A 21678-nucleotide genomic window follows, 5' to 3' on the forward strand; every position below is an offset into this window, starting at 1 on the left:
AAAAGGGCCAAAAGGAAGGAAGTGGGAGGGCTAGGGGAAAGGAAAGAAGGGAATGGAATTAATATGAGAAAATGGAAAAATAGGAACAAAATCTTTGTAAATAGGGAGGAATGGAGGGGCTGAAGGGAGGGCTCAGCAAAGGTGAAAAATAAGAACCAAGAGAGATTATGTAAAGGTGCAAATTTCCAATGATGAATGTCATTATATTGTATACCTAAAATGTACCAATGATTAGAATGAATAATCTATAATGCAAAATAGGAAGGAAAGGTCCAAAGGAGGAGGGGTAGTGGGAAGGGCAGGGGAAAGGAAAGAAGGGAAAGGAAAAATGATGAGAAATGGGAAAAATGGAAACAAAGTCTTTGTAAATAGGGAAGGGTGGGCTAGAAATGGGGAAAAAATAAGAACCAAGATGCATCATGTAAAGGTACAAGTTCCCAAAGAGAAATGTAAATGTGTTGTATACCTAAAATATACCAATAAAAGAATTTAAGAAAAAAAACAAAAATGAACTAGATTATAAAAAAAAGTTTGCTGTTGGTGACCATGAAAACAGAAATTTCTTAAAAATAGAAAGGGAACATGAGAAATCAATTCAGCAGCTGCTAGATGATGTAAAGAATTGAAAGATAAGACTGATAAGAGTCCAGAAAAAATCAGAAAAAAGTACAAATGACGTAAAAAAATCTGTTCACAGAAGTCATAGCAGAAAACTTCCCATACAGTGGAAAAATATTTGACACACAGATAAGTGAGGCATATAGAACTCCAAGTAGCCATGATCAAAAAAATCTACACCTAGACTTATAATAGTCAAGATCCCAGAAACCCAAGAGAAGAACAAAATCCTATAAGCAGTTAGAGAAAAGAAACAAATCACATGTAAAGGAAAGCCCATCAGAATCACAGAGGACTATTCAACACAAACCCTCCAGTGAAGGAGAGCCTGGAGTGCAGTAATTCAAGCCCTAAAAGAAAAAAACTTCCAACCTAGACCATTGTATCTTGCAAAATTATCTTTGAAAATTGATGAGGAAATAATACATTTCCATGACAAAGAACACCTGAGAAACTTCATGAAAACAAACCAGCACTCCAACAGTTCTAAACAATATCCTAGGAGAAGAAAATGAAGGTTGCAACTCCATGAGGCCCAACAGAGCAAAGCCATCAGGCAAGGCAAGAAACTAAAGAAAAAGGGGGAAAATAAAAAATAAAAGATCCAATAAGAGGAAAACATCATGACAAGGATGAGTAAATATTTATCAATTATCACCATCAATGTTAATGGCCTCAATTCATCAATCAAAAGAAATCGACTGGCAGACTGGATTAAGAAAAAAAAATCCAACAATATACTGCTTATAAGAAACACACCTAATTCAAAAAGAAATGCATAGACCGAAAGGAAAAGGATATAAAACAGTTCTCCATGGGTCAGGAACCCAGAAAAAGCAGGGGTATTAAGAGAAAGTAGATTGCAAACCCAAACTAATTAAGAGAGGCCAAGAAGGTCACTACATCCTTGTGAAGGGAACAATCGAGCAGAAGACATGACAATCATAAATATATATGCACTGAATACTAATGCCCCCAACTATACCAAACAAATACTAATGGACACGAAAAACAAAATAAGCTCTAATACAATTGTAGTGGGGGACTTCAATACCCTGTTAAAAATACACTGTCACAAATAGATCATCTAGAGAAAAAACAATAATGAAATAATAGAAGTGAACCAAGCTTTTGAACAAATGGACTTAGTACACATCTACAGAGTGTTCCACCCACAAAAATCAGAATATAATTATTTTCTGCTGCACATGAGTCCTTCTCCAAAATAGACCACATGCTAGCTCAGAGGACATGTTTACATTAATGCAAAGGAACTGAAGTTGTCCCCTGTTTATTATTAGACCATCATGTAATAAAATTGGAGATCAATAGAATAAGAAATCACAAACCCCCCACAAACACATGGAAATTGAATAACACTCTCCTGAACAACCAATGGGTCACAGAGGAAATTAAAGAAGGAATTAGTTTCTACAATTACATGATAATGCCAGTACAACATACAGGAATCTATGGGACACAATGAAAGCAATTATATGAGGGAAATTCATAAGAGTGAATACTCATAGTAGGAAAATAGAGAGTGTGCAAACAAAAATCCTAATATTGAACCTCAAGATCCTAGAAAAAGAAGAGCATGACAAATCCAAAGCTTGTAAAAGAGAGAAAATTATAAAGATCAGATCAGAAACCAATGCAATGGAGACTAAGAGAATAATACCAAAAATCAATGATTCGACGATTTGGTTTTTCAAAAGAATAAAGAGAGTCAATAAGCACTTAGCCAACCTTATCCAAAAAAGGAAAGAAAAGGCTCAAATCCATGCAATTAAGAATGAAAAAGGTGAAGTCTCAACCGATACAGCCAAAATCCAGAGGATCATCAATACCTACTTTGAGAAACTGTACTCTAATAAAATAAAAAACACAGAAGAAATTGACAGATTCCTAGATACATATGAATTACCAAAGTTGAATGAAGAAGATATACAAATTTGAAACACCCTAATTATAATGAGTTAAATTGAAAATGTAATTAAAAATTCACCAACAAATAAAAGCCCAGGTCCTGATAGCTTCACTGCTGAATTCTACAAGACATTTAGTGCACAATTATTGCCACTATTCTTTAAACTCTCCAATGAAATTGAAAGGGAAGCAATACTTCCAAATTCATTCCTAGAATTAAGTATCACTTTGATTCCAAAACCAGGGAAAGACCCTATGGAAAATGAGATCTACATGCCAATCTCCCTAATGAACATAGATGCAAAAGTCCTCAACAGGATACTGGCAAAAAGAATACAGAGGGTCATCAAGCAGATCGTACACCCTGACCAAGTCAGATTTATCCCAGGGATGCAAGGATGGTTCAACATATGTAAATCAAGAAATATAATAAACTATATTAACAGAGCCAAGGACAAAAACCATATGACCATCTCAATAGATGCAGAAAAAAGATTTGAAAAAATCCAACACACATTCATGATTAAAAACCCTACAGAAAATTGGAATAGACAGTCTTTATCTCAGCCTGATTAAGGCTATCTACAAAAAACAACAGCCAACATCAACCTAAATGGTCAAAAACTGAAAACTTTCAAGGTAAAATTGGGAACATGACAAGGCTATCCAGTACCACCAATCCTATTCAATATAGTTCTGGAAACATTAGCCACAGAAGTTAGACAAGAGAAAGAAATAAAAAGAATAAAAACAGGAAAGAAAGAAGTTGAACTGTCATTATTTGCTGACGATATGATACTCTACATAGAAGACCCATAAAACTCTGCCAAAAGATTCTAAACTTAATTGCCAAAATCAGTACAGTAGCTGGATTCAAGGTCAACATACAAACATCAATAGCCTTCTTTTACACAAACAACAGACTCACTGAGAGAGAAATTAGGGAAACAATTCCTTTTACAATAGCAACAAAAAAAATGAACTATCTAGGAATCAATCTAATGAAGGAAGCAAAAGACCTCTACACTGACAATTGCAGCACTCTGAAAAAAAGAGATCAAAGAGGATGTAAGAAAATGGAAAGACATACCTTGTTCCTGGGATAAAAAGAACCAATATAGTGAAAATGGCCATACTTTCAAAACTGCCATATAGATTAAATGCAGTGCCAATTGAAATCCCAACAGTATATTTCGCAGAACTAGAGAAAACAATCCAAAATTTCATTTGGAACCAGAAGAGACCTAGAATAGCAAAAGCAATTCTAGGCAACAGACACATGACCCGGAGTATCACAATCCCCATTTTGAAATTATACTACAAAGCCACTGTGATAAAAACAGCATGGTACTGACCAAGAAACAGACCCCAGGACCAGTGGAATAGATTAGAAGATGCAGAAACAACTCCAGACATACTCAGCCACCTCATCTTTGACAAAGGAGCCAAGCACCCGCACTGGAGGAAAGATAGCCTACTTAATAAAAGGTTTTGGAAAAACTGGATTTCAACCTGCCAAAGATTAAAACTAGACACCTATCTTTCACCGTGCACTAAACTAAAAGATCTGAATATTAAAACAGAAACACTAACCTTGCTGGAGATAAGTTAGGTAGAACTCTTGAAGACATTGGCCTAGGAAAAGATTTTATGAAAAAACCCTCAATACCATGAGAACTACCACAAAGAATCGACAACTGTGATCTCATTTTATTAAAAAACTTCTGAACTGCAAGAGAAACCACCAACAGAGCTAAGAGACAACCTACAATGTGGGAAAACATTTTAGCAACTGTACCTCAGAGAAAGGACTATTATCCAGAATATATAAACAACATAAAAAAAATTAGACCCCCCAAATTTAAAGACCCAATTCAAAAATGGGCATCTGAAATGAACAGACATTTCTTAGACAATGAAGAAAAAGCAGCGAAGAAACAGGAAAAAATGTTTAACATCACTGGTCATTTCAGAGATGCAGATGTAAACAACACTGAAATTCCACCTCACCCCAGAAAGAATGGCTGCTATCAAGAAACCAACCAATAACAATTGTTGGCGGGGTTATGGGGAGAAAGGAACCCTTCTCCACTGTTGGTGGGAGTGCAGACTGGTGCAAACACTGTGGAAATCAGTATGGCGATACCTCAAAGAGCTAACACAAGAGGTCCCATTTGACGCAGCTATTCCTCTGCTGGGGATCTTCCCAAAAGAAATAAAAGAATCATACCACAGCGATATATGTGCACCCATGTTTATAGCAGCACACTTTGTAATAGCTAAAGCTTGGAAACAGCCCAAGTACCCATGAACTGGAGATTGGATAAAGAAGATATGCATTTTTTAATATAATGGAGAACTCTGGAGGCATAAAGAATGAGAAAGTAGAGACATTTTTAGCTAAATGGATGCACAATGAGGCCATAATCTTAAGTGAAATAAATAAGACACACATGTGTAAATACCAAACAGTTTCTCTGGTATGAGAAACTGAAAGTGTAAATCAGGATTAAAATGAATGATTGATAATGTGAAATAGGAAGGACCTGTCCAGTGGTTTAGGGAAAGTGGGAGGGGTAGGGGAAAGGAAAGAAGGGAAAGGAAAAATATGAGAAAAGGACAAAAATGGGAACAGTTTTTATAAATAGAGAGGCATAGAGGAGTTGAAGGGAGGGTAGGGCAATGGGGAAAGAATAAGCAACAAGATATATCATGTCAAGGTACAAGTTCCTGAAGATAAATGTAACTTTACTGTATACCAAAAATATACCAATAAAAGAACTTAAGGAAACAAATTCTTAAGCTGAAGTATAATCTTGATAAATGTTGGAGACCATCTCCTGTCTTTTGGGAAGAACTAAATACTGGGCTTTCTGCCCTGTGTCTAGGTGACACAGTAAGAGAGGATGAAAATTATCCCAGAAACAACACCCAGGAATTTCGGATTATTATTGGTGCTATCTGAATCTCAGGGTAGAATCAGACTGCTGCAAATCTATTGACCTAAACATGGAGCAGGAGTCAGATTAAGGGTTTCATGAAAAGTAGTCTAAGCTTAAAAAAATCTCTAGTTTTGTTGCTGAATAGGTGATATTTCATCTTGCTAGTCAGATGTAAATTGTTCACAACTGCAGGTGTACCAATTGTGGGGAATTACACAATTTAACTTTTGCAGGGGTGAGAGATAGCATGATACATTTAGAAAGAATGCATGTATCTATACTTCTCTGTGATGGTCTACACATGTATGTAGACACATATAGCATATATATGTGTGCACATATACATGTGTTTACATGTTGAAATATAAACATCTGAGTACCTCAGAATGTGTCTGTACCGAGAAAAAATACTCTTTAAAGAGGCAATAACTTAAAATGACTGCTATTGTGTGAGCTTTAATTGAATGCACCTGATGTCCTTTTCAGAAATTGAGACTTGCACAACAGATACATAGAAAAGACTATGTGAACACAGAAGTTTGAAGAATAAGCATCAACAAAAACCAGAGACAAAGCTCAAAAGAAATAACCCTGGTGAACACCTTGATGTAGGACATCTGCACTCCAGAACTGTGAGAAAATAAATTCTGGTCACATAGGACACGCAGTCTTGGGCAGGGTGTGATGGCGTATGCCTGAATCTCAGCCCTTGAGAAATCAAGGAAGGAGGTTGGTTGTGAGTTTGAGGCCAGCCTGGGCTGCATAGTGAGACTAAATAACCAAAAAAAGAAAAAGAAAGAGAAAGAGAGATAGAAATAATGAAAGGAAGAGAAAGAAAGATTGAATGAAAGAAAGACAGACAGACAGAAAGAAAGAAAGAAAGAAAGAAAAAAAAATACACAGTCTGCTATGATTCTTTGGCAGCCATGTCACACTAACAAAATCAGTATCAACATACATGTACATATGTGTGTTAAGGCATATGTGTGTGTGCATTTAATAAGAAAAGGATATTTTACATTTAGAAAAGTACTGTAGAGGGTTGACTATGATCTTTATTTTAAAATACTCAATAGTAGGAACAGAAAAATCCATGACTGTGTGACCAACTGATTTAATGAATTAACATGTTCTAGAAACACTAAATGTTGCTCTTTGTCTGACCTCTATAGTAAATCTAAATATGAACATAAAATTAATGTAGGTGGGAAGAGCAAAGGGAATAAAAGGAATCAAGAATTATGTGTTAAGTACAGGTATCTACTCCCTAAGATGAATGTTAGCATTATGTACTGCAAACATGTGCTAATTAAGTTATATTGAAATCTTGTACAAAAGATTAAAAAGAAACTAATGAACTAAATGAACTCATGAACTCAAGAGTTAACACACCCAGAGAATTGTGATAAAGTAGATACACAGATTTTAAAAATTTAATGCTTGATGTTAAAGAGTGATTTTACCTTTACACACAGTTTTCCTGAAAACTTTTTTCATTGCCCTTTTTACATCTTTGTTCCTCAAACTGTAGATGACAGGATTCAGCATGGGAATGATGATGGTGTAAAATATGGACACCACCATGTCGTGCTCCAAGGCGTAGCTGGAACTCGGCCTCACGTACATGAAGAGGATTGTCCCGTGATACATGGACACTCCAGCTAGGTGGGAGCCACACGAGGAGAACACTTTTCTCCTCCCTTCAGCAGAACGCATCCTCAGAATGGCCAACAGGATGAAGCCATAGGAGATGAGGACAATCAGGATGGTGACCACCTCAATGGAGCTCACAAAGAGCAAGAGTAGAAGCTCATTGATATGAGTGTCAGAACAGGAAATAGCGAGGAGAGGAGGGATATCACAAAAGATATGTCTAATTTCATTGGACCCACAGAAGGAGAGGCTGAAAGTGGCCCCCGTGTGCACAATAGCGTGAAGAATCCCCCCAACATAGGAGGCGATGATGAGTGGCACGTAGACCCTGGGCGTCATGCTCACGGAATACCGCAGGGGATTGTAGACGGCTTCATACCTGTCATAAGCCATTGCCGCCAGGAGAAAGCATTCTGTGGTCCCAAAAGTAGTAGCAAAAAATGACTGTGTTGCACAGCCATAGAATGGGATCATTTTATTCTGAGTCACCAAACCTGCTAACATTTTTGGGACGATATCTGAGGAATAGCAGGCATCCACAGAAGACAACACACTGAGAAAATAGTACATTGGGTTGTGCAGCTGGGAATCCTCAATGACCAACACAATCAGTCCTATATTTCCAACGAGGGTGAAAAGGTAAATTGTGAGAAACAAGCAAAAGAGGATGGTCTGCAGGTCAGGACTGTCTGTGAGCCCTGTGAGTATAAATACAGTGACTTCAGTGATATTCTTCATGCTGAAATCGCCTACAGTAGACTTGAAGATTTTCAGAAGATTACCGTTCATGGTACTGTGAAAACAATGAACAATAAACAATACTATGAATTGAAGGAATATGTGCCATACTTTTATATTTTTTTCTTGGCAATGTATGATGTCCAAGCAGTTGATCAGGAGCCACTAACAAGGCACCGTGCTACTGATGGAGACTCAAAGAAGGTTATAGGTGTTCACTCTGTAGTGAATAGTAGTATTAGTACCTCTACTTAGGCAGTTGGTATCTTACAGTATTGTGATTATATATCAAAGAGTGGAATTTTGGAGCATTATATTATTTCCCTGATTGTTGTTATGAGAACCACCAGAACTGTTTCCAACAATAATTAATCCAGTTTCCCTTAACATTTAAAATACGTAAGTGTGTCAGTTCTTCATGTACTTCCCAACACTTGCTAATTCAAGGTGGTTTACTTCATAAAACCATTTCTGTGTAAGTTGTATACCATTATTTTTTATGTTTCCTGAGTAAAAAATGATAACAGAATTCCCATCACAAAAGAAATAATACTAACAGTCAGGCAATGGCACTATATTAAGTTGAAAATCTTCTGCACAAAAGAGGATACAATCAACAGAGTGAAGATACCACATACAGAATGGGAAAACTACTTTGCCCGCTCTTCTTCTGAAATTGATTAATATCTAGAATATATAATTAGTGCTGAACAGTTGACACACAAAAAATAAATGCTCCAATCAAAAATGGATGAATGAAATCAAGAGACACTTTTCAAAAATAGAAGTTCAAATGGCCAATAAGTACATTAAAAATCATCATCTTAGAGTATTAGGGAAAGAAAAATCAAAACAACTCTTAGATTCCATCTCACTCCAGTGAGAAAGACCATCAACCTGAACACAACAAGGTAAAGATCCTGGCAAGGATATGTGGAATAAGGAAGCTTCTACACTGTTGGTCAATATGTAAGACAGTAAAACCACCATGGAATTCGGAATGGAGAGTCTTCAAAAAATCAAAAATAAAAATTTCATGTCATCCAGCTATTGCCCTCCTGGATATTTTCCCAAAAGAGTTAAAATCATCATACTCTACTAATCAATGCACATCCTTGTTTATAGCAGCAGAATTCACAAGAGCTAAACAACAGAAACAGCCTAGATGTCCCTTAATGGAGATATGCATAAAAATGAAGTACACACACCTAATAGAATTCTACTCTGTCATAAAGGAGAATATATTCTTGTTTTTGTAGGAAAATGAATGATGCTGAGACCATAATGTTAAATGGAATGAGACATAGAGTTAAGGATTGCATGGTTCCTTTTACATGAACAAACTAAGATACAAATAATTTAAAGAATAAAATGCAGGGGAGGAAACAGACAGGTAAACTCTTTTGAGATGAGGAAGGGGAAAAGGAAGGGAGAGAAGGGAGGGTGGTGGATAAAGGACAATAAAAATGATCAAGATACAATATATAAGTGTCAATTCTCCCAAACAAATGTGATTATTATGTACCACAAATACAACAACTAAAAACATGACAACCCTTCTTGGGTCCACATCCTCATGACCTCCTTTAACCCTAGTTTTTTCTTACTTGTGCAAAGTCTAAATACACTCAATATGTGTATTTAATGATTCCATTTCCACCATATGAACCTTAGAGTGCTGTATTCAGATCAGAGCAATACACAAAACATGTTGCTGTGTAATTCTGATAAAGCCGATTCGTTAATTTTTTTCATTTGCTGCTTGTGTTTCATTTTTTTATTTGTTTCCCTTGTTTAAGGATTCATTAATAAAACTGTGAACATGAAGTCACATGTATCTACATGAAGACATATGTGTAGTGACGTAGAGGGACAACTTACATGGGAACATCCAGTTGTCCGAATACCAGAAATTCTCTTTCATCAGTGTTCAAACTCATCACAATAGCATGCGACTATTTCCTTTGAGTTTACAAAACTTGAGTGGCTTTGGAACATTAATGCTGCTACAGATGTTTAACTAAATTTCCTCAAATTATTTTTGTGGATAGTAATAGGTATATTCAATATTGAAACATTTTTGTGCTATCTACTTGATTGGAAAATATTCCTAGGATGTATATGGACTGAAAATTACTAAGTGTGATCCAGATATATAGACCATATTCATTATTATAAAATGTGACCAAGATGAAGAATAAAAATACATAAACTGCATTCTGGATTGTGTTGGAGACAACTGATTTGGAAACAAATTCCTGTCTTATTTAAGTGCTGCAAAGAAATATTTAGCACTCAAGAAAATTAAATCTCAACACTTTATTGTTATATGAGATTTTAAAAAGCCATTGAAAATGATGTTAACATCATAGTTTCACTGATTTATATTAAAATCGCTCAAAATCAGTTTTGTGTATTCCCTTATACAGACATATATATGTATACATTTATTTTTCCTATCATATTATGGCAAATATATTTTACAAAAAGATATGTAAAAATGATAAAATACTGTAGCAACTGTGGTTCTGTTAAATTGGACAGAGGAAATGGGAGTAAGCAGGCTGGGAAGAATGAAAATGTTATCATTCTACTATATTACTTTAAAACAAGAAAGCACATATTAAAAAGCTATCGTTTAGTGTGAATGATGAAAATATGGAGTCAATTGTGTCATTTTTGAGCCCACAGATGTGTGTTTATGTCTTTGTGTGTATGTATGTGTTTTGTGACCAATTGGTATTCTGATGTTGAGAGGTTTAACTACTTGACTAATGGATGTTTATGTAGATGAAATAAAGCAGAAGCAAAAGAAATAAAACTTTGATGAATATGGTGAAATCCATCTATTTGTAATTGGAGTAGAAGTCACAAGAAAATGTGAAACTCGATACAATTCTTACCATCATTTCAATAACGTCTATGGTTCAAGTGCTATGAAATGTGGAATCTAAAAGCAAGTGTTCATGACCCAGCTTCATAACTGAAACCCACATGTCATAGTGCATTGTCTCTTCGATTTTATTCATCTTTAAAATAGCAATGCAGTTTAATAAAAAGGGACACAGTGATGTAAAGCCAGTTGAGCTAATTAAATATGTAGCACAATTTATTTCAATATGTCAGGGCTAGAAATTTATAATGATCATATACTTGAAATGATATTATCATATATTTCAACTAAAATTTTCAGATATTGAATCACAAAATGAATATTATTACTAAATGATTGAAAAAGTGTGTGACAAAAAAAGAAAAAGTATGTGACTAGAACCTTCAGACAGATAGTAAACTTTTTAGCTGCATAAAACATATATTTTTTGAATATTAATATACTAATATTATCCTAATAATCCTAATTATCAAATATTCTGCATGTAATATATTCTTTATGATTTTTCTCTGCTACTTTTCCGTATTTCTGAATTACTCTTTAACACAAAGTAATATTGTTAATTGTGTGATATGTTGACATCAAAAGTACAGATATTACCACAGTTCCATTTGGTATATTTCAGTGGGCTTAGTTTTACTTTATGCAAATTAAAAACTATGTTAAAAACTATGATGTTGGAGAAATCAGCTAAACTGCTTTTGAGATGCATTTCTATTGAGTGATAAGAAAAATGGGACTCAGGCAATGTGAACACATATTGAAAGGACTCCCATATTTTGACCCAATAATTCTGACACAATGATTCTGATTCATGAAGAATCTAATAACATAGGACTGTTAAAATCAGTGAGAAACCACATGCTCACACACAATTAGACTAGGCAGGAAACTGCAAGTATTTTGGGTTCAACATTTAAGCAGTAAGTTTGCAAAGGTGAGAGAAAATGTAACAGCTGTGGAGAATTTGCTAGAGGAGCAGAATTTCTTGTACACTAATTTGTTTCCACTTTGTAGCTAATAAGTGCCAGAGACAAGATTTAACCCTACATGTCTCATAGTGCACACATGTTTCAGTGTCTTTACTCTTTGTCTTGTTAGACCAGAGCTTCATTTTGTAAGTTATACACCCAAATCCCGCCATTCCCAGGGAAGTAGGTCAAAGCAAAATTCTTAATGGATTTTGGAAAAAACATTTACTAGAAAATGATTAGAAATACACAGTAATCCAAATTGCCTTCTAGATTATAGAGCTAATGAAAAGATTGATTGCCATTGTTTTTATAGCAAAATATTTGTGTATCTCAGATATAAATGAGTAGTCTATTCACCTATGCAGTAAGCAATAATAAAAAGGGTTTATGCAGTGTGCTTAAAAACTAAAATGTGTAATAAAAATAAATTAGTCTGACATTTCAGCTCTCTAAAGTATCCTGCAAATGATCTCAATATTTCTCTTACCTGTGGAACAGCAAATTCCAGTTTAACTTATGATGGATTGCTTATTTAGATTGTGTATATCCACTTACCCAATTGTTGAGAAAACCCACAGGAGATGTTCCCAAGGGAATATGCCCCAATTACCTTCTAATTTATCATAGCAACATGGTGTTTTACTGCCTAAAAATAGGATAAATGCCCCCGGAATGAGATTCTACGTGTTAAAATCCCCCAAATGAATGGCGGTATTTGACACCTAATTAAAATGATGTATTGGAAAATACGTTTTAAAATGTTGTAAATTGTGGTACGTTATCTTAAGGCAGGAGAAAATATAACATGGCTTTGATGTTAGGTTATAATTTCACTTCCTTGAAGTTCAAATACCTCAAAGTGACCGTATAAGCAATTTTATATTACAACAAGTAAGTACTTTTGGCAAACTATAGTAACGTCATGCCACCACTTGTTTCACATATGGGACTGAGTGCATGAGTTACAACTATTCCAATGCATGTTACTTTAATTCTGCTCAAATTATAAACTGCTATCTTTGAAGCAATTAATGTGAAAAATTGGGTAATTGGGTGATTATGTCTCAAGTAGTTAGAAAACCCAAAATGCTGTATGTAAGGAGGCAGCATGAACTTTAAAACTGACTTCAGCAGACATAATTTTGTGACTGTTGGATACTAAAGTTCACCCAGGTGAAGTATAGTAGGTGTACGTATGTGTGCATCCATCCATCTGTTCCCTCACACACAGTAATCACGTAGAAGCAGACTGGCAGGCAAACACACTCAAGCGCCTATGGTATCACAATGAGCTGAACACTGGCAGGAAAGGAGGTGCAGACAGATTTCTTCCCCAGATACACTTGATGTTAGAAAAGCTGCAAATGAGATTGGGAATTTGAATTTTCAGACCGCATGCAATTCAAAGTTCAGGGTAGTGAAATGATTTGCAAAGTCATGTATGTATTTTAATGAGAATCTCATTTGAGCTTTTACTCTATGTAAGCAAAATTGGAAAATTATATCAGGTAGAAACAACATCAGGAAGAGAAGCAAATGTGAGAAGAGGATAAAATATCATACTGAGGTTTAGACCTATTTCAGGAAGGTTGCATGATACACCTCAGGGAAGATGAGAAACTGGAGCCCAAAACATAATGAAGCACTGAAACATTTAAGATGAGATTTAAGAGTGGACTTCACTTCTAAATGAGTAGATAACAAAATAAGTCAGACACGTAAATGTATAATCAGATTTTGTGGGGAGCAATTCTACATGATTTTGGGGAAAAATCATTTGATTAGGCCGAGTTCTCCTGCCTACAGCCCAGCTAAGGCATTTTGAGACCTACCTCCATTTTGGCCTCTGGTCACAGCTAAGACCTCAATGGTCCGGTGATGCTGTGGTGCTCAAGGACAAGACTACACCAGCTGAAGACATCCTGGGGGGAACAAAATCTTCATCTGCATAGTTCCTCATTGATCCAGGATTTCTGCCCACCCTCCAGGTATTTCTTTCGTTTGTTTCTCCCCATCTACTGAACTCTCTGTCCTGAGTCATCTGTTACATGTTTCTCCCCATGTACTGAACTCTCTGTCCCAGTCATCTGTTACACTTGTTTCTCCTGATGTACTGAATAAAGGTGTGTCAAGCTCAGGGGCTTTCATCTTAGCTTCCCAGAGCAGCATTGATAAGGCCCAAAGCTCAGTTTCTTCTCAAATTCTCATTTTTTCTACCCTTCCTGTACAATAAATTAATTGGCCTTGTGCTGTAGTGGCTCACAGGAGACTAGGACTTGATCTAGGGGTTCTATTAATGTCTCTATTCCCTGTCCCTACAAGGTGCAACAAACAGAATCAAATAATAACAGAAAATTAAATGAAATAGACAATCCAAGCAATAAAAAAATCTGCTCAAGCCAAAACCCCTCTTTAATCCAGTATCTCCTCCAAAACATTTCATAAAAGACAAGCCTGAAAAAACTTCAACAAAATACTAACAAATTCCATCCAAAAGAACATTAAAAAGGTAATTGGCTATAATAAATTAGAATTCGTTTGAAGGATGTAATGACGATTCAACATAAGGAAATAAATATGATACAAGACATTAACTGAATGAAGAACAAAAACATATAGTCATTTTTATAAACAAAAAATTTGGTAACATTCAAAATTTCTTCATCATAAAAATGTTGAGAATATTGTTTATAGGAGGAAGATATCTTAATATAATAAAGGTCCTTTAAGGTACCCCAAGACTTCATATTATAATAAAGGGGAAGAAGACCTGAACATGTTCTTCCTAAGATCTGAAACAAGATGAACAGGCTGACTTCCACTTTTGTTAATCAACGTAGCAGTGGATGCCTTATGTGGAGCACAGAGACAAGAAAAGGAGATAAACGAATCCAAACTGCGAAAGAAAATGTCAAAATGTCATTGTATGCAGATGGTGGTATCATATTGTACAAAATCCCCAAATCCTATTAAAAGCTACTAGAACAAATAAATGAATTTAGTACAGTTGCAGGATATGAAATCAACATACATAAATCAGTAGCATTGCTTTTCTTAGGAGTGAATTATCTGAAATAAAAATCAAGGACACAGTCACATTTACAATAGCTGCACTAGGGGCCAAGGATTTAGCTCAGTGGTTCTGCCGCTGGCCTCACAAGTTCAAGGACCCGAGTTTGACACCTGGTTCCAAAAACCAAACAAAGAAAGCATGAAAAATGTTAAGGGCCAGGGATTTAGCTCAGTGGTTTTGCCACCTGCAAAGGACCCGAGTTCAATCCCCAGTACCAAAAAAAAAAAAAAAAGTATTGTTACAATAGCTGCACAAATAATCTAAGTATAAATTTAAACAAAAACCTGAAGATAATTACGATTATAATGATAACTATTGATGAAAGAAATTAAAGAGGGCACACAGCGAAAAGACACTTCATGTCGGTGCATTGGAATAATCAAGATTAATTGAAAAAAACATACTGCTGAAATAGGTCTTCAGATTCACTACAATTCCTATCCAAATGCCAATGAAACTCTTCACATAATTAGGAAAAAATCCTAAAAATTATATGCAAAACTCACCCCAAAGCTATCACATAGCCAAAGCCAACCTGAACAAAATGAACAAAGCAGGAAGTCTTGCACAACCTGGCTTTAAAATATGCTACAAAGCTGTAGTATCTAAAACAGCATGGTATTAGCATTGAAAAGAAAACAGAAGGGAGTTTCTATAATAAACTAATAAATCTATAGTCAATTTTATTTACTCAGGTGTTTTCACCTGTGCATTGGAGAAAGGGCAGTCCATTCCATAGTAGTTGCTATGAAAATTGTAACTCCACATGCAGAGGAAAGAAAAGGGTTCCTTCCTGTCACCAATCAATCACAAAAACTAATGGGATGGATTAGAGAATTGCATGTAGTACCAAGACTATAAAACCACAAAAGGAGCCATGGATGAAATGCTTCTTGACATTGCAATGCATGAGGACTTTTGGACAAGATACCAAAATCATAGGGTACAAAATCAAAAAGAGATAAATTGGATTATTTCCTTAGCAAAGGAAACAACCAAATGAAGGGATGGCATAAGGAAAAAGAAAACATGTTCACAAATTATACATCAGGCGAGAGATGGATATTCCGAGTACATAAGAAATTCCAAGTCTCAACAGCAAAAAAGAAAATTTAAGAGGGACAAGAGATTTAGGTAGACTTTCTGAAAAGAAGATGCTGGAATGGCTGACAGTTGTGTGACAATATGCTCTACATCATTGCCATCAAGGAAATGCCAATCCTAACCAGAATGAGATATTACCTCACTCCAGAGTTCCTGTTGGCATACTGCAAAGATAATAAATGCTAAAAAGGATGTAGAGAATGAAAATTAGTGTAGCAATTATGGAAACCCCTATGGATAGTCCTCAAAAACTTAAAACTAGAACTACCCTGTGACCTAGCAATACTGCTGGTTTGTGTACATCTAAAGGAGGGAGGGGTAAATGTTGGTCAAATGCTATTAATTTATAGTTAGGGACAAGAAATTTGGTTATGCTTTACACAGGAGTGTGAATGCATTAAACCTCAACTGTAAGTTTCAGAAAAATCTAGAGGACACATGTAGAAATTTTTCACTGCTAAGAAATGATAAATGTTGATGTGACAGATATGTTTAACTGGTTTGAAACATTATGAAGTCCATGAATGCATGGGATATTGCAGTATACCTCATTCATATGTATCAGAAATGTACAGTGTGGTGGAATTTTACAAACTGTACATAAGCTTGTGAAAAATACCTAGACCAAGAGTCAGGATGTCCCCAGTTCTCCCAGTAAACTTTATTTATCTTCTAGTCACGAGCACCCCTGCAAAAATAATGCCCTTCAGAGCAATAATAAACATAAGAGTCATTGAGATGTTTTTAAAATCAGGGTTTGGAATCTTAAATTCAAAAATACCTGGCTATAAGTGTCACTTATAAGAAGTTTGATAAACATATCCAAGTGCACAAGTAAATCAACATAAAATATTTCTATCATCCTAAAACTTTCTCAAGTTTCTAGTTTGTATTGGATCAGTTCCTTTTGCCCTCTGCTTTTGTCACTTACAAATTATATTTGGAATTATATCGTATTTTTTCACTGTTGGAATGCTGCTATGTCCACAATGAGATACAAATGCCAGCACATTGGAGGAAACATTGTAAGTTTGGTGTCTTCCACTTAGCAAAACTTTGGTGTCTAACTATAATGTTTAACCATAAACCATTGGTGAGTCTTCCATTTTGTAAATGTACTTTTACTTATATTTATTTGCTAATGTTTATTCATTGGTTACTTCCCTGAAATATACACATTATATTTTCTGCATTTCTTGGCACATCTTGGTATCACATTTCTTCAGTCCAAAGTTTATGAATCTAATCCCTCTCTGAAGGCTTTCTTGGTTGCTTCCAAATATTGACCCTTAGAAATAAAGTTGCTATGAGCACAAATGTGCAGAATTTTGTGTAGAAACACATTTTCAGCTCCTTTGGATATATAACAAGGAGTATGTGTGCTGGCTGGCTTTTTAATAAGAGTGTCTTTCACGTGGAAAGAAACTTCCAGGATGCGTGCTCAAGTGGCTGCGTCCCCAGCATTCCCGCTGCCCCGAGTGAGCCTGCCCTGTGCTACACAACCTCGCCTGCATTTGTTGATCACCGCATCCTGAATTTTGAGCTGTAACAGGGCTGTAGGAGATCTCATGGTTTTCATTTGCATTTCCTTTATAACTTCTGATGTGGCTGAACTTGTCCATGTTTATTTGATGTCTTTCTTCTCTTGTGAGATATCTGTTAAATACTTCATCATAAGCTTTAAAGAGAAGAACACTTTAAAGTGATCTTATTTCCTATATTTAACACTGCAGATTTTACTTTTTACACATTCTCTAGTGTCTGTGGCTTACTGTGTCATTTTTAGATCACCCGAGTAATTAATTTCCACAATAGTTTTAGAAATTTTTGTTTATAGCTAGGTTCAAATCTGTGAATTGTATGTGGGGTTCCCAAACAAGAAGCCACCAGGAGAAACCGAAAAGGTTGACTTATACCACTGTTGAATCTCGATTATACTGTTTTAGTGTATAGGATTGTAGTTATATTTATACTGTTGTAACTAACCTGGTAATGTTCACAAATATGGACTCATTTGATCCATTTATTTTCCTTTTCCATTACAGTATTTTAAAATTACAGAATCTTAATATTCAAACAAGTATAGTGAGAGATCATTAAGGAATGATTACATGGCATCATAACTTATGCTTTCACAGAACCTGATCATATGACTTTCCAGGATATCAAGAGCCTTTGACAGGTTATATTTCCAAGAAAAGGAATCAGATTTCAGGAAATCTGTTAGTATCCTCATGGCACATGTTTATTATCAAGGTTGACACTGATTCTTTGTAAGGTCTATGCATATTCGTTTTGCATTTCATATCACTGGCAAAATGCCTTCATACAATAAGTTTTGGTCATGTAATTCATTGTTCTACATCACTGAGTCACTTACTGTGCAAACACAAAATTAACTTGATAGCTTTCTCCCCAGGGGAGAGTTGGTGTGTATTCTCCTTGCAGCTCCCGTAAGGACTACTAGCAGAGCACAAGGATCTAATATAAGAAAACAATGTCGACTGCCTTATCCAGCCTTCAGCTGGTGAGCAGTTCAATTCAGATGGCAAGTGAAAGGGCAACTTGTGAAATATTTGGATTCTATAGTGTTGAATTTGAAACCACAATGTATGTCTTAATATTTTAGTATAAGACAATGGATTTAACTTGAGATTCTATTGCAAACTGAATCTCATATATTTCAGGGAATACAACAGAGAAAATGGGGAGAATTCCTAAAAGTATGAGTGAATAGATCTATGATTTAAGAATTTGCTTTAATTTACTTGAGAAAGGAGACTGGTCAGAAGAAGGGAAAAGAATTGAAGAATTTTATGTGTAATTTATACAAGTGACAAAATGTACACCATTAAATTGATTTAAAATGCCTACCTGAGGAATTGGTTCCATGACATTTTTGGATTTTTTTCCTATTAAAAGATTTAAATTTTACATTTATTTCCCAGTTAAAAAATTGATAGAAGAGGCTGTTCAGCTTACTTTTAAAAATTTCAGTCTTCTAAGCTTGATTGCTTTGTAAATGAATTTAAACATGAGCAAGTGTGGTTTTCTGCTGTTTCTGGGGGATGGCTTCTCAATGTCAGCTCACCGCAATGAGTGTGCAGAGTGGTGACGTGAAAACGCAGCAAGCGGGGGCCGAATCCTGGCTTGAACCATGGCTCCGTGACTGACTGTGTGACTCCGCCCCATTCTGTGTGTGCCTGGGCCGCAGCTTTCTCATCAGTCCAGCCCTGCTGAGCCGGGAGTTTGGAGGTGCTGTGCCGATTCTATGGGGTAAAATACACACAATTCTCACCCTTTGACGAGTGATAGCATGGCAGCTGCTGTAGAGGATTTTCTGGTTTTGAGCTCATTGTTTGTCATATGGCCAGTGATCTGTGTTTTCATACTTTGAGAACTGGGGGCCTGATTTTTCTTTGCTTTTCCAGATTGTTCATGTTGTGTTAAAAATTCTGAGATCTGTATTTTTATCTATAATCTGTCAAATGTGAAATCAGAGACACCAAATGCATTTGGATCTAATTCCCTAAAATGTTAGCTGCCCAAAAGGTCCGTGCTGTGAGCATCTTGGATGAAGTATTGGAAACCAAGCTTATTGTGGACAACTCCTTCCAGTTCGCAAGAGTGATTTAGGGAATTTGCTGTATTGAGACATCATCTGGAATGAAGGATATTTTATGAATTCATAAACCAGCTGTTTGCTCCATAGCAAAGAATGGAGGCATCATTGTTTGCTAGAAAATTATTATCATAAAGTTCACGGGTACCAACTCTCCCTGATGAATCCAATCATTATGTACCACAAACATGTTCAATCAAAAAAGGTCACAAGGACTGCCTTTGAAAATGTTAACTGCATTTCTCCCCTGTCCATAGACAAATAGATGCCGATCTAATTTTCAGCATTTTACAGAGTATTGGGGTTTGGTGAGTACAGTATCATCAGCATGCAATTTTAATGTCATATAAAACCTGTCCATCACTGTCCCATAAGCACTGAGGAGGGAGCCAAATGTCTTGTATGCTTGAAATGCTTCAGGCAGGCAGGCTACCCCAGTGGTCAAACTGAAATGTAAGTCTAATTTATTCCATTTTCCAGCCAATTGTGAAAGTCTATTCAATGATCCTCCCACTGCTTCTCTCACTTTGCATTATACTGTGAGTGTGGCTGTTCCATGTGAAAACCTGAGAGCACTAAGGAACCTCATTCTATGGATTCTGAGTGGAACCCAGGGTGAGTATTTCATCTTTGTGAGCCCTAAGACAGGGAAATATGAGAGCAGGTGGAAACGTCTCATAGACAATAGTGGAAAGCCAGCAACTTAAATGGGAAGATTCTGGTAACAAGATACATTCAGTCAGCAACTGAATAACAATAATTTCTTCAACTCATTTAAACAGGGTAATGAATCCACATGGACCAAAGTTCTGCACCTCTGTCTGATCTTTTCAGTGACAAGGATTCTATGTGCCTCTCCGCAACACAAATCGTGGACTCTGTTTTCACCACATTGCCTTTAAACTTAGAAATCATAACTGAAATGTCAGAGACAGCAAAAGACATGGAGTCACCCATGATTTCTTTGAGGAACACGACTGAAGTCACTGTGTTTATCCTGACTGGTTTCACAGATGATTTTCACCTGCAAGTCTTCCTGTTTTCCCTATTCCTGGCAGTCTATCTCTTCACTCTGGTGGGAAATTTGGGTCTGATAGCATTGGTCATCAGTGATATCCGGCTCCACAAACCCATGTACTATTTTCTCAGTGTGCTATCATTCTTGGATGCCTGCTACTCCACAGTTGTCACCCCCAAAATGTTGGTCAATTTTCTGACAAAGGATAAAACCATTTCACTTCCTGCATGTGCAGCACAGATGCTTCTCTTTGTTATTTTTGGGACCACGGAATCATTTCTTTTGGCAGCAATGGCTTATGACCGCTATGTGGCCATCTACAACCCCCTGCTGTATTCAGTAAGGATGTCACCCAGAGTCTATGTTCCACTCATCATTGCTTCCTATGTTGGTGGCACTTTAAATGCCATGGTACATACTGTGGCCACGTTTAGGCTGTCCTTCTGTGGATCCAATGAAATTAGGCACGTGTTCTGTGATATCCCTCCTCTCCTCGCTATCTCCTGTTCTGATACTCACACAAACCAGCTTCTACTCTTCCTCTTTGTTAGCTTCATTGAGGGGGTCACCCTCCTGATTGTCCTCATCTCCTATGGCTTCATCCTCTTGGCCATTCTGAGGATGCATTCTGCCCAAGGGAGGAGGAAAGTGTTCTCCACGTGTGGCTCCCACCTTACCGGAGTGTCCATTTATCAAGGGACAGTCCTCTTCATGTACGTGAGACCAAGTTCCAGCTATGCCTTGGAGCATGACATGGTGGTGTCCATATTTTACACCATTGTGATTCCCATGCTGAATCCCATCATCTACAGTTTGAGGAACAAAGATGTCAAAGAGGCGATGAGGAGGTTCTCTGAGAGAAATTGGTGTGTAACTAATGTGCATTTTTAGAATTTTAACCCAAAATAATATTGCCTTTAAGTCTATATATCTAAGCCAAACCTAGAGAGAAAATCAGATTTTTAGTTCATGTGCTTGTAGTCCTGAAATATTTCCAAGTATTAATTAGCACTCTAGGACAGCATGTGAGGAATGTTTTGTATTATCAAGGTGCATATATATGTTCAAACATGTGTATTATATAGTCATTGGTTCTATGTAGTCACTGATATAC

General features: G+C 36.3%; 2 protein-coding genes across 2 annotated transcripts; one reads left to right on the plus strand and one right to left on the minus strand.

Annotated features, from left to right (window-relative positions):
* Window positions 1-6935: 6935 nt before the first annotated feature.
* LOC101709154 (olfactory receptor 5T7-like) lies at window positions 6936-7931 on the minus strand. Its single transcript, XM_004869808.2, has one exon. It carries the CDS (start codon window positions 7929-7931, stop codon window positions 6936-6938), a length of 996 nt encoding a protein of 331 aa, XP_004869865.1.
* A 12537-nt stretch (window positions 7932-20468) lies between these two features.
* Window positions 20469-21455, plus strand: LOC101708772 (olfactory receptor 5T9). Its single transcript, XM_004869807.2, has one exon. It carries the CDS (start codon window positions 20469-20471, stop codon window positions 21453-21455), a length of 987 nt encoding a protein of 328 aa, XP_004869864.2.
* The last annotated feature ends 223 nt before the right edge of the window (window positions 21456-21678 follow it).

The sequence above is a fragment of the Heterocephalus glaber genome, unplaced genomic scaffold, assembly GCF_053883595.1.
Source record: "Heterocephalus glaber isolate CG9 unplaced genomic scaffold, H.glaber_assembly_v1.0 deba00001806, whole genome shotgun sequence".
In the NCBI taxonomy this organism is placed as follows: domain Eukaryota; kingdom Metazoa; phylum Chordata; class Mammalia; order Rodentia; family Bathyergidae; genus Heterocephalus; species Heterocephalus glaber.